The sequence below is a fragment of the Haliotis rufescens genome, unplaced genomic scaffold (assembly GCF_023055435.1).
Source record: "Haliotis rufescens isolate VD_foot unplaced genomic scaffold, xgHalRufe1.0.p SCAF_12, whole genome shotgun sequence".
Taxonomy (NCBI): Eukaryota; Metazoa; Mollusca; class Gastropoda; order Lepetellida; family Haliotidae; genus Haliotis; species Haliotis rufescens.
Genome location: NW_025963802.1, coordinates 2,423,948 through 2,437,312, shown reverse-complemented (window position 1 = coordinate 2,437,312; position 13,365 = coordinate 2,423,948). Strand labels below are relative to the sequence as shown.

At 43.2% G+C, this 13,365-nt stretch overlaps 1 protein-coding gene across 1 annotated transcript; it reads left to right on the top strand.

The window, feature by feature from the left end:
* Window positions 1-2,119: 2,119 nt before the first annotated feature.
* LOC124138112 (transmembrane protein 127-like) lies at window positions 2,120-11,891 on the top strand. The gene is made up of 4 exons (XM_046504648.2): window positions 2,120-2,209; window positions 4,203-4,614; window positions 6,313-6,483; window positions 11,043-11,891. Exons 2-4 carry the CDS (start codon window positions 4,227-4,229, stop codon window positions 11,438-11,440), a joined length of 957 nt encoding a protein of 318 aa, XP_046360604.2. The 5' UTR covers window positions 2,120-2,209; window positions 4,203-4,226; the 3' UTR covers window positions 11,441-11,891.
* The last annotated feature ends 1,474 nt before the right edge of the window (window positions 11,892-13,365 follow it).

Below are 13,365 nucleotides of genomic sequence, written 5' to 3'. Positions count from 1 at the left end.
CACGGTACTACATACCTGTGTATAAGACCACAGGCTTCAACATGGTAGTACATACCTGTGTATAAGACCACAGGCTTCAACACAGTAGTACATACCTGTGTATAAGACCACAGGCTTCAACATGGTAGTACATACCTGTGTATAAGACCACAGGCTTCAACACGGTAGTACATACCTGTGTATAAGACCACAGGCTTCAACACGGTAGTACATACCTGTGTATAAGACCACAGGCTTCAACATGGTAGTACATACCTGTGTATAAGACCACAGTTGTCTAAGGTTCCTCAGTTCGTAAAACAGAGTTACTCCCCTTAGGTGTGTCAGAAACCTACTCTTGTAGGTTTGAATCCACAATTCCCCGACATCACTTCGGGTTTTCCTCTCGCGTCAATCTGCCATTAAATATTGTTCAAGGCGGTTTTAAATAGTGCTGGGACGGGTAACTCGGGTCGGGTGGGTACTGAGTAGGACCCGGGTACCCACAGAACTACCGTTAGTCACGTGATACATTGTTTAAGGACAACACATATCTAAAACTCTATGGTTACAAGTCACTAATGTTCGCATTTCTTTCTGACTATGCACCCTTTCATCCTGACCTGTATAGGTTTGAATAAAGATAATATTTCAGTCAACGTCAGTGTATGCATGACCAGATCGTTTTATATGTGTATCTAAATACATTTTACCAGGGCTACGGTCAAACAATTCCCAATCGGACTTTTTACACCCAAGTCTTGAGACATATAGCGGGTATCCGGGTAGGGTCGGGTAATAGCGTGGTGGGTACCCGGGTAGTAAATTTGGACTCGTCCCAGCCCCAGTGTTAAACCACACTTATCCTTTGGAGCTACACAACCATTGTTATATTGCATGTCTGCGACACCCGTTTTTTCAACATCTGCCTTAAATACCGATATAAGAATTTGACGCAGGGTTTCTCCACATATCTTAATTTGGGGGATTATACAGTCTCAGTAAGGGACCAGTTCAAAAGTTCGATGTCGAATTAAGTTTGATGACAACCCCCTCCACCCCACACCCACACACCCGAACCCCAAAATACTTAATTCTGAAAAATGTTTGAATTCTGAGTTTAGTGGCTCTTTTGTCACACATTCTTGTGTTTCCCCCTGTTTTTTTTCTTTATTACTAGGCGTGAAAATCATATGTAGGGTTTTTTATACACCAAATCTGCAATTCTATATTACGCACTGCAATAGATGGGCTTACCACCATTGATGAAAAAAAACTATCCTCCAACATTTGACACGCCGTGACATAACTAGAATACTATTCTAAGCTGCGTTTAACCCACCTCACTCACTCTTAGTAAATTACAAATTCTAGCACTTTGGGGGGGGGGGGGGGGGGGGGGGACTATCCGAGTGTAAAACAATTCCGAGTATGATAACGGCCTGGGTGTCGGGCCACTGGAAGGGAACTAAAGTAGCGGATCTAGACTACCAGTTGTCGGACTTCCATTTTTTAGGCTGAGTGGGTTAATTACGTCGCTGACTATGTGTGCTGGCGTTGAGTGCCTTATTCTGAGGATGTGGGTTCAAATCCCTGATGGGAATCCATCCCAAACAGTACTAGACGTGTAATCCCAAGTGTAACATATGTTACGTATGTAATGGTGTAATCAATTGTTATTTTCGGGCCTAAATTAGCCGGCCTAATTAGCCGTAATCAACACAATATCTTGGTAATGCGGCATGAATCCGATTTCTTTCTAAAAATTAGGTAAAAACTTTATCGAAGACCATTTGATCACAGAAATTACTTTATATATCCACCTGACACAGTGACCATGATAAACATGTCTACTGGAAATAATTAACACATCTGCATTGCCTCTGACATAAGGGACTGGTAATTTATTATAGATCTAGATGTGCTGGGGATGGGGTGAGGTGAGGGTGAGGGTGGTGCCCCGCAAATTGCTGTGATGAATTTGCCTCGTATCAGAGAGTACATATTATATGTTCCCTGTTCTTATCTCCGCACCGCCGTCATATAGCTGGAATATTGCTGACTGCGGCGTTAAACAACAAACAAACAAAATCTTATATTCCGCGCACCGGCACAAGCCGACAAGGATTTGACGGAAATAGCCGAACATAACCGAAGATCTCCTTCCGGTTTCCAAAGATAACTCTGCGAAGGATGTAAGAAAAATTGGCGACAGGAGAAGAATTTGGAGGTATATTGATTTGTACTGTTGCTTAGAAACGTAACCAGCAATTGTATGTATGAGGACGTGTTACAATACATTCCTGAGGTTATTTGCGATAATAATAGATAAGAACTGTCATCTTTTCGAGTTGGTGTCTGACTTCGGCAATTCCACAATAGAGGATCTGTCATGACCAGGTCTTCGGCAGCGTTAGGACACAACCTGCCAAAGTACACAACTTGACTTCATTGTAACACTAAATAACCTTATCATTTAATAAGTCAATACTGTTCCAAGCGATGGTATAACCAACTCACTCGTTCACTCTTACCGTTGGGTAATTATGAGGTAAGACTTGGTGTTTGACGCATATCTTTGTCCACGAGAAAAATGGAAGCAAGCTTTTGGAATAAGTAATCGAGGTGGTCAGACTAGCTAGTGTGATCTTGGAATGTCAGTGGTGTCCGAATAATTAGAAGGGGCTGTACTCTACTGTGCTTTATCCCTATCAATAAACGCAAAGGGACATCTTGATTGTGTTGTTATTATATTGTTACCAAAGTCAGTTCTTTGTTACAACAGGGGCGGTGGGGTAGCCTAGTGGTTAATGTGTTCATCATCACGCCAAAGGTTTGATTCCCCACATGGGTACAATGTGTGAAGCCCATTTCTGGTGTCCCCCACCGTGATATTGCTGGAATATTGCTAAAAGCGGTGTAAAACCATACTCACACACTCACTCTTTGTTACAACACCCAGCCCCATCACTACATCTTCATTGTACTTTATTGGTTTCTCTGCCATTAATGCCATTGGCTTCCTCATTATATACCTACCTTTATCCATTAATCCCACCTTGTGTAAAGTCGTTATGCTTATTCAGTATTCACCTGATGAAGGGTCAAGAAGGTGCCCTGAGATGGCTAAGAAGCTATTACTGTTAATGTAGTTGTGTAAAAACAAACCAGATATTTTTCATGGTCACCAACTATTAACAATTACGGTCAACAGTCACAGTAAAGAGTGTCACATCGGCAATATTTCAGCCATATTGTGACGAGACCAATTTATATATCGAGTAAATACATTTAAAGTTTATAAAAATCTGTTGACAATGGACAGTAATACAACTAGAGTATCATAGATTTGTATTTGAAGCTAGCATATATTCTTAAAATATGAATATTCATTACAATACATAATAAAAGTGAGCCATAGATCACCAGCCACCAAAGTTAGGCTGCCAGACCAGGGACCATGGGGACTTACGGTAACATGAATCTGAAGCTTGACCCCTGGTCAAGTTGTGTTTGCTCCTGAGACATTGATCCTCTGAAGATAGTGGGTGAGAATTGGTCTTTGGAAATCCATTCTCCTTGTAAGAGGCGACTAACGGGATCAGGCAGTCAGGTTCGCTGACTTGGTTGACATATGCCATCATATCCCAAATGCGTAGATCAATGTTATTGGTATCAATCACTGGATTGTCTGGTTGAGACTTGATTATGTACAGACTGCTATTATATAGCAGGAATATTGCTGAGTGCGACGTTAGTCAAACAAGCAAACATAAAACGTTGCTCTGACTACCAGGAAATAATACTGAAAGTGAGTCGGCGCTCTTGTCATGAGTCAAACTATTATGAATATTCAAAATAGCCTTTATGCCTCTGGCACACCTTGATATGTTTCGGGGGCACAGGGAGCCCAGTCGTCTAAGGCGCCGCGATTCGCTGTGCAGAGTTGTGTCCCTTGGGCACGCCAGAAACCTATGATTGTGGGTTCGAATCCTGGTTCGCCCCAATTATGTTTCTAGGTTTGTCAGCACCATATCTGTGCTCGTGGGTTTCACCAAAGTGGTAAATGTCTTAGACCTGCATCACTTCGGGCTTTCCTCCCACATTAAGCTGACACGTGGTGATATAACTGGAATACTGTTAAAAGTGGCGTTAAACCCAACTCACTCACTCACTCACTTGATATGTTTCTAGTAATGAAGTTTGTCTTTCTTGTTTGACAGGTATGCATCAGTAGACTACCCACTATGCCAAGTTCACGGAGTTCAGGGAGAACTCGAAGTCGGGAGTCGACATCAAGAAGAAGTCGCTCAAGCAACCGATCACGCAGTCGTCATAGCGATGGCCAGAGTCGCAGTCGACGCCATTCACACTGTAATTTCAAACAGCGTGAACGGAACTTTGCTGGAGCCGTTTGTAACATGATAACTATTGTGATTCTGTGTGTGGCCTTGGCGGAACCCAAATGGGTGTCTATCTACAATGGACTCTGTAGCCTCATCCAGAGACCGCGGGGAGGATTGCACTTCCTGGGAGCGTTTCAGTTCTTCTATAGTGGACATTTTATAGCGCCGGGCACATATCCAGATGAAGGTTCTAGTGTTTTATATCAGTATGGGCCCAGCATGCTAGATGGTAAGATACATGCCAGGTGAACATTCTTGTGGTAACCAGCGGTAGAAACTAACATTTTTAGTCCACTAGTCCTTACAATGATAACATATAGCAAAACCGTTAAAAATGCCAAATTTCTACTAGTCCTTGTTATATCTTAACTATTAGGCAGTTTGGCCGGGACTACAGGACTAGTGTCAATTTCTAATGCTGATTTAACCAATGAATTAAAATGCACAAAATCTTTGAAGATAGCTGAACCTTTTTACATGTTTAAGGCATTAGCTGCATTCTTTCTAGTAAGTGATTTGGCGGTGGGGTAGCCTAGTGGTTTAAGTGTTTGCTCGTCATGCCGAAGACCCAGGTTCGATTCCCCACATGGGTACAATGTGTGAAGCCCATTTCTGGAGTCCCCTGCTGTGATATTGATGGAGTATGAAGTAGCGTACTCACTCGCTTTAGTAAGGGAAACAGTAAGCAGAGAGCTACTAAACTAAGGAATAGGTTCACACTTCAAATAGAAATAGCCACACAAATTACAAAGAAAGACACACTTGCAACAAACTTGTATCATCCAAAACTGGCCCACACAGCAGATATTGCTTGGGTGAGATCAAGCGATAACTACATTGTAGATATCGCAGCAATGAAATTGCATCACACTGCTTTTCAGACGATTGTGACATCATTGGATACCATGACGTTACAATCAAAGGACATCACTAATGGCTCTGCTACTGAAGCTGTTAGCTGTACTTTTAACACTTAAGACACATCTTATTACTGTCTACAAACTGAAAAAGTTGGAAGAATGATGTTTGATGATAAATAGAATCTCACCCTTGGGTCTTTTGATATCAAGTATATCTACACTCGTCGATAAAAGTTTATCGACTCATGTTGATACATTTGATATCAAACGACACTTGGGTGAGATTCTCTATATCACTACGATGCAAACTTTATCTTGTGTCTTTGTTTGTAATTTGTGTGGCTATATCTATTTAAAGTGTGAACATATTCCATAGTTGGGTAGCTCTCTACTGGGTATCTTTGGTAGGCCTGAAGTGACAAAAGGTGGGGTTCTATTTAACAAGGGAACAAGAGGTTCAAGTACAGTAGAACACGGATATAACGAACCCCGGATATAGCGAACAAACGGATACAACGAACTGTTAAAAAATTCCCCATTTATCTCCTATATACATTGATATAATATCATATAAAATTTACATATATAACGAACTCTCTACAGCGAACTAACGGATACAGCAAACTGATATCTGATCACCGACAAGCCCATCTATCACTAATTAGTGACGTGTATAGCGAACTGAGAAATCTCACTCAGTGTCAAGTGTCACTGACGAAATTGAGAAGTATTAATGCTGTTGATGCTGGCATAAAAACCAAGAAAGACCAAAGCTGACGAACTTGCAGTGAAATTAGGGCATGAAGATTTCACGTGTAACACTGCAATTACGTGTATTGTGTTTTGTCTTATCCAAGATGGCAGACGTTTCCGAGCGAAAACGTGTATAACAAACAACGGATATAACGAACTGATTTCTCTGGTCCCTTGTAGTTCATTCCGTGTTCTACTGTACAATGTATTTTCCTCTGAATTTATGAAAAATAAGAATCCTAATTTGCCTGCCAAGGCGCTTAGTTTGGACTCCTTTGCTAATTCTCTACTGCTGTGTTTGAATGTTTCCCCAGTAATGGCCAACTGTGTGACCACAAAGGCAGTGATGGTGTTCAAGTGGGTGATAGCTGCCTCCTGTGTCGCAGTCATTTGTAGCCTCATCGCCTTCCTGCTGGATTTGACTGGGCCCACGCAGAGGACCTTCCGCATGTTACATCGCAATGCCATCTTCAGCATTCTCACAGGTACACAGAACAAGTTAAGATGCCCTGACTCGGTTTAATAAAAATCAGATCTTAGTTCTTGCCACCTCTAATCGGATCTCTGACGACATCCCGTTACAGGTCATGTCAGAAGACCTTTCATTCGACCAATCAGAGCATCGCTTACCAGATTGGAGAAAGTGAAAGTCGGAATGCACTTTTCGATCATGCAACCCCGAAGAGGGTAACACAGGGCTCTACACACAGAAAATGCACAACACTGCCAAACACGAGGGAAGATGCACAATACACATGTACTACACACAAGATGCCTAACTCTTCATAAGAGGGAAGATGCACAATACTGCCAAACATGAGGGAAGATGCACAATACACATGTACTATACACAAGATGCCTAACTCTTCATAAGAGGGAAGATGCACGATAATGCCAAACACAAGGGAAGATGCACAATACACATGTACTACACACAAGATGCATAACTCTTCATAAGAGGGAAGATGCACGATAATGCCAAACAAGAGGGAAGATGCACAATACACATGTACTACACACAAGATGCATAACTCTTCATAAGAGGGAAGATGCACGATAATGCCAAACACAAGGGAAGATGCACAATACACATGTACTACACACAAGATGCCTAACTCTTCATAAGAGGGAAGATGCACGATACTGCCAAACACAAGGGAAGATGCACAATACACATGTACTACACACAAGATGCCTAACTCTTCATAAGAGGGAAGATGCACGATAATGCCAAACAAAGGGAAGATGCACAATACACATGTACTACACACAAGATGCCTAACTCTTCATAAGAGGGAAGATGCACGATACTGCCAAACATGAGGGAAGATGCACAATACACATGTACTACACACAAGATGCCTAACTCTTCATAAGAGGGAAGATGCACGATAATGCCAAACACAAGGGAAGATGCACAATACACATGTACTACACACAAGATGCATAACTCTTCATAAGAGGGAAGATGCACGATACTGCCAAACATGAGGGAAGATGCACAATACACATGTACTATACACAAGATGCCTAACTCTTCATAAGAGGGAAGATGCACGATACTGCCAAACATGAGGGAAGATGCACAATACACATGTACTATACACAAGATGCCTAACTCTTCATAAGAGGGAAGATGCACGATACTGCCAAACATGAGGGAAGATGCACAATACACATGTACTACACACAAGATGCCTAACTCTTCATAAGAGGGAAGATGCACGATAATGCCAAACACAAGGGAAGATGCACAATACACATGTACTACACACAAGATGCCTAACTCTTCATAAGAGGGAAGATGCACGATACTGCCAAACATGAGGGAAGATGCACAATACACATGTACTACACACAAGATGCCTAACTCTTCATAAGAGGGAAGATGCACGATAATGCCAAACACAAGGGAAGATGCACAATACACATGTACTACACACAAGATGCCTAACTCTTCATAAGAGGGAAGATGCACGATACACATGTACTACACACAAGATGCATAACTGTTCATAAGAGGGAAGATGCACGATACTGCCAAACATGAGGGAAGATGCACAATACACATGTACTACACACAAGATGCCTAACTCTTCATAAGAGGGAAGATGCACGATACTGCCAAACACAAGGGAAGATGCACAATACACATGTACTACACACAAGATGCCTAACTCTTCATAAGAGGGAAGATGCACGATACTACACACGAGGGAAGATGCACAATACACATGTACTACACACAAGATGCCTAACTCGTCATAAGAGGGAAGATGCACGATACTACACACGAGGGAAGATGCACAATACACATGTACTACACACAAGATGCCTAACTCGTCATAAGAGGGAAGATGCACGATAATGCCAAACACAAGGGAAGATGCACAATACACATGTACTACACACAAGATGCATAACTCTTCATAAGAGGGAAGATGCACGATAATGCCAAACACAAGGGAAGATGCACAATACACATGTACTACACACAAGATGCCTAACTCTTCATAAGAGGGAAGATGCACGATACTACACACGAGGGAAGATGCACAATACACATGTACTACACACAAGATGCCTAACTCGTCATAAGAGGGAAGATGCACGATACTACACACGAGGGAAGATGCACAATACACATGTACTACACACAAGATGCCTAACTCTTCATAAGAGGGAAGATGCACGATAATGCCAAACACAAGGGAAGATGCACAATACACATGTACTACACACAAGATGCCTAACTCTTCATAAGAGGGAAGATGCACGATAATGCCAAACACAAGGGAAGATGCACAATACACATGTACTACACACAAGATGCATAACTCTTCATAAGAGGGAAGATGCACGATACTGCCAAACATGAGGGAAGATGCACAATACACATGTACTATACACAAGATGCCTAACTCTTCATAAGAGGGAAGATGCACGATACTGCCAAACATGAGGGAAGATGCACAATACACATGTACTACACACAAGATGCCTAACTCTACAGAGAGGGAAGATGCACGATACTGCCAAATATGAGGGAAGATGCACAATGCTACACACTAGGGAAGATGCACAATACACATGTACTACACACAAGATGCCTAACTCTACAGAGAGGGAAGATGCACGATACTGCCAAACATGAGGGAAGATGCACAATGCTACACACTAGGGAAGATGCACAATACACATGTACTACACACAAGATGCCTAACTCTACAGAGAGGGAAGATGCACGATACTGCCAAATATGAGGGAAGATGCACAATGCTACACACTAGGGAAGATGCACAATACACATGTACTACACACAAGATGCCTAACTCTTCATAAGAGGGAAGATGCACGATACTGCCAAATATGAGGGAAGATGCACAATACACATGTACTACACACAAGATGCCTAACTCTACAGAGAGGGAAGATGCACGATACTGCCAAATATGAGGGAAGATGCACAATACTACACACTAGGGAAGATGCACAATACACATGTACTATACGCAAGATGCCTAACTCTACAGAGAGGGAAGATGCACGATACTGCCAAATATGAGGGAAGATGCACAATACACATGTACTACACACAAGATGCCTAACTCTACAGAGAGGGAAGATGCACGATACTGCCAAACATGAGGGAAGATGCACAATGCTACACACTAGGGAAGATGCACGATAATGCCAAACATGAGGGAAGATGCACAATACACATGTACTACACACAAGATGCCTAACTCTACAGAGAGGGAAGATGCACGATAATGCCAAACATGAGGGAAGATGCACAATACACATGTACTACACACAAGATGCCTAACTCTTCATAAGAGGGAAGATGCACGATAATGCCAAACACAAGGGAAGATGCACAATACACATGTACTATACACAAGATGCCTAACTCTTCATAAGAGGGAAGATGCACGATAATGCCAAACATGAGGGAAGATGCACAATACACATGTACTATACACCAGATGCCTAACTCTTCATAAAAGGGAAGATGCACGATACTGCCAAACATGAGGGAAGATGCACAATACACATGTACTACACACAAGATGCCTAACTCTTCATAAGAGGGAAGATGCACGATACTGCCAAACATGAGGGAAGATGCGCGATGCACATGTACTACACACAAGATGCCTAACTCTACAGAGAGGGAAGATGCACGATACTGCCAAACATGAGGGAAGATGCACAATGCTACACACTAGGGAAGATGCACAATACACATGTACTATACACCAGATGCCTAACTCTTCATATGAGGGAAGATGCACGATAATGCCAAACATGAGGGAAGATGCACAATGCTACACACTAGGGAAGATGCACAATACACATGTTCTATGCGCAAGATGCATAACTCTACATAAGAGGGAAGATGCACGATACTGCCAAACATGAGGGAAGATGCGCGATGCACATGTACTACACACAAGATGCCTAACTCTACATACAAGGGAAGATGCACAATGCTACACACTAGGGAAGATGCACAATACACATGTACTATACACCAGATGCCTAACTCTTCATATGAGGGAAGATGCACGATAATGCCAAACATGAGGGAAGATGCACGATGCTACACACTAGGGAAGATGCACAATACACATGTACTATACGCAAGATGCATAACTCTACATGTGAGGGAAGATGCACAACACTACGCTCTAGTGAGGATGCACATATCACTGCATGCTATGATTCACTCACTCTTGTATGATCCGCTCACTCACTCTTGTATGATCCTCTGTCATTTTTGTATGGCTTACCACATCCCCTTATCATAAAAGGCGACTCAGTGGCTTGGATGATGGCATGTCATCATATCCCAATTGTGTGGATTGATGCTCATGATCTAAACATCTGGTCTAGACCTGATTATTTACAGACCGCCATCACATAGCTGGAAATACTGCTGAGTGCCATGTTAAGCAACTAACAATCAAACACTCACTCACTCACTCACTCTTGTATGATTCACTCTCTCTTGTATTATACATTAACTCTTGTGTTGCAGTTGTGATCTGTGTGATTGTGAACATCCTGTGCTATTTCATCACGACACAAGTACAGCAGCTTCAAGGGGACAACAAGAAAGTAGAGGTGTCCTTTGATGTCAGTTTCTACCTTATCTCGGCAGCAGGAAGTGTGTCCGTGTTTGCTGTGGCCTGCAACTGCCTGCGCCGATACCCTCTCCACGAGGAGCCCCGCCCTCAGCCGTACTTGCTGGACGACTGCGACGACCTGCACTCTCTACTGTCTCCCTACAGTCACGACGTTTCCTTCATAGGGCAACTGCCGCCACCCCCAGCCTACTCCCCCAATGTCCCCTCTACAACCCCAACTGCAACAACATCTAACACATCTGCAACCACCTCCACCCCTGGCCCAGCTCCTGCTAGTGTGGTTGCTTGAAAAGCTCAACAGTGTATGTGTATTGGTCAGGCCTCCACTATCCCAATCCCCACTCCCTCACAGAACCAACCTTGACACCACCCCAACCTCTACATTGCCGCTGTCCCTCCCATCTTCCCAAGTCAAGGGAGTTAACTGACTTTAAAAGTCCAGATTCCACCCTTGCTGAACTAAGCTGGAATTATGGAGTTATATTTTGGCTGGACTAAAGGGTTTATGCATAGTCCAATCAAAATAGCGTAACGAAATCAACATCCAGTTCGTAAACTGCTGTGTAGATTTCAGTCAATTGCAGGATTTGCGAAGGATGTGTACCACCAGCTCAGCGTCAGCAGATATTTTCCAAATCTTTTCATGTTTTTGATCAAGGTGCACAAATGATCTGATGCACTTCACGAGGTAAGACCCATTATATATAATAAAGATCTTGATTATCGATCAGATCTGAACTGAGGACAGCCACTTTGTTTGAAGCAAATGCATGTGATATGAGAGGTGGAATCTAATTGGTCAATAGGAGGGACAAAAAAGGGATATAACTCGTAATGGCCACTGGTGGCGCTACATTCGAACTCAGAAAGTTTGGCAAGGGTGGAAACTATACTTGACTCTAAAATTGACTCCTTTGCCTCGGGAAGATGTCACTTCCCAAAGGTCCTCACTGCATAGATATTGATCATATCACACAAACCCAAACCCTAACCCCAACCCCGACCCCCAACCCCCAACCCCAGCACCTCTACACTACCATTATCCCTCCCTGGCATAGTGTGGTGAGTCTTTGGATGGCATTTAGAAGTGATACACATAAGAGAAAGAATTTATGGATGTCAACTTGTTCCTCGTGATAAAGAAGTTGACATCCATAAATTCTTTCTCCTATAGTGTGGTTATCTGAAAAGAACATCAGTGCATATGTCATATCTCCACAACCACCATCCCTCCTTACTTCCCAGCTGAACCAATCCCAACCCCACCCTTTTCCCACACTAAGCCTGCCCTTCATGTTATGGTGATCTGAAAAGAGCAACAGTGTATATCGCTTATCATTTATCAGTGACCTCTGCCAGGGCCAGCCCTCAAATGTGTGTTATAGTGCTCATTATTATCCCGACCCTACCCCCAGCATCACACCAACACAGACCATTACCCCACCCACCCCCATCAGAGACGCTCCTCTATTGACAGTGACTCTCTGTGAGAGAACTTAGTATTTATTGCTAATGCTTCACAGAAGTTGATATTGGGTAGTGACAGAAAATAGGCCTCTGTGTATTTAATCCTGATCAGTTGTGTTGGGTTGATATTACCAGACTACTTAGGACATGTGTCTGGAGACTGTAGAGACTGTGTGGGATTGTCCTGTCTCAGTGGCTGTGTGGGATTGTCCTGTCTCAGTGGCTGTGTGGGATTGTCCTGTCTCAGTGGCTGTGTGGGATTGTCCTGTCTCAGTGGCTGTGTGGGATTGTCCTGTCTCAGTGGCTGTGTGGGATTGTCCTGTCTCAGTGGCTGTGTGGGATTGTCCTGTCTCAGTGGCTATGTGGGATTGTCCTGTCTCAGTGGCTATGTGGGATTGTCCTGTCTCAGTGGCTGTGTGGGATTGTCCTGTCTCAGTGGCTATGTGGGATTGTCCTGTCTCAGTGGCTATGTGGGGTTGTCCTGTCTCAGTGGCTATGTGGGATTGTCCTGTTTCAGTGGCTGTGTGGGATTGTCCTGTCTCAGTGGCTGTGTGGGATTGTCCTGTCTCAGTGGCTGTGTGGGATTGTCCTGTCTCAGTGGCTGTGTGGGATTGTCTTGTCATAGAGGCTATGTGGGATTGTCTTGTCATAGAGGCTATGTGGGATCGTCTTGTCATAGAGGCTATGTGGGATTGTCTTGTCATAGAGGCTATGTGGGATTGTCTTGTCAGAGGCTGTTTGGGATTG

Bases quoted from the DNA above. Each gene is read 5' to 3' on its own strand.
- LOC124138112 (XM_046504648.2), top strand. From the start codon at position 4,227: ATGCCAAGTTCACGGAGTTCAGGGAGAACTCGAAGTCGGGAGTCGACA. The intron at 4,615-6,312 runs GTAAGATACATG...ATGTTTCCCCAG, and splicing joins TGGGCCCAGCATGCTAGATG to TAATGGCCAACTGTGTGACC. The intron at 6,484-11,042 runs GTACACAGAACA...CTTGTGTTGCAG, and splicing joins CATCTTCAGCATTCTCACAG to TTGTGATCTGTGTGATTGTG.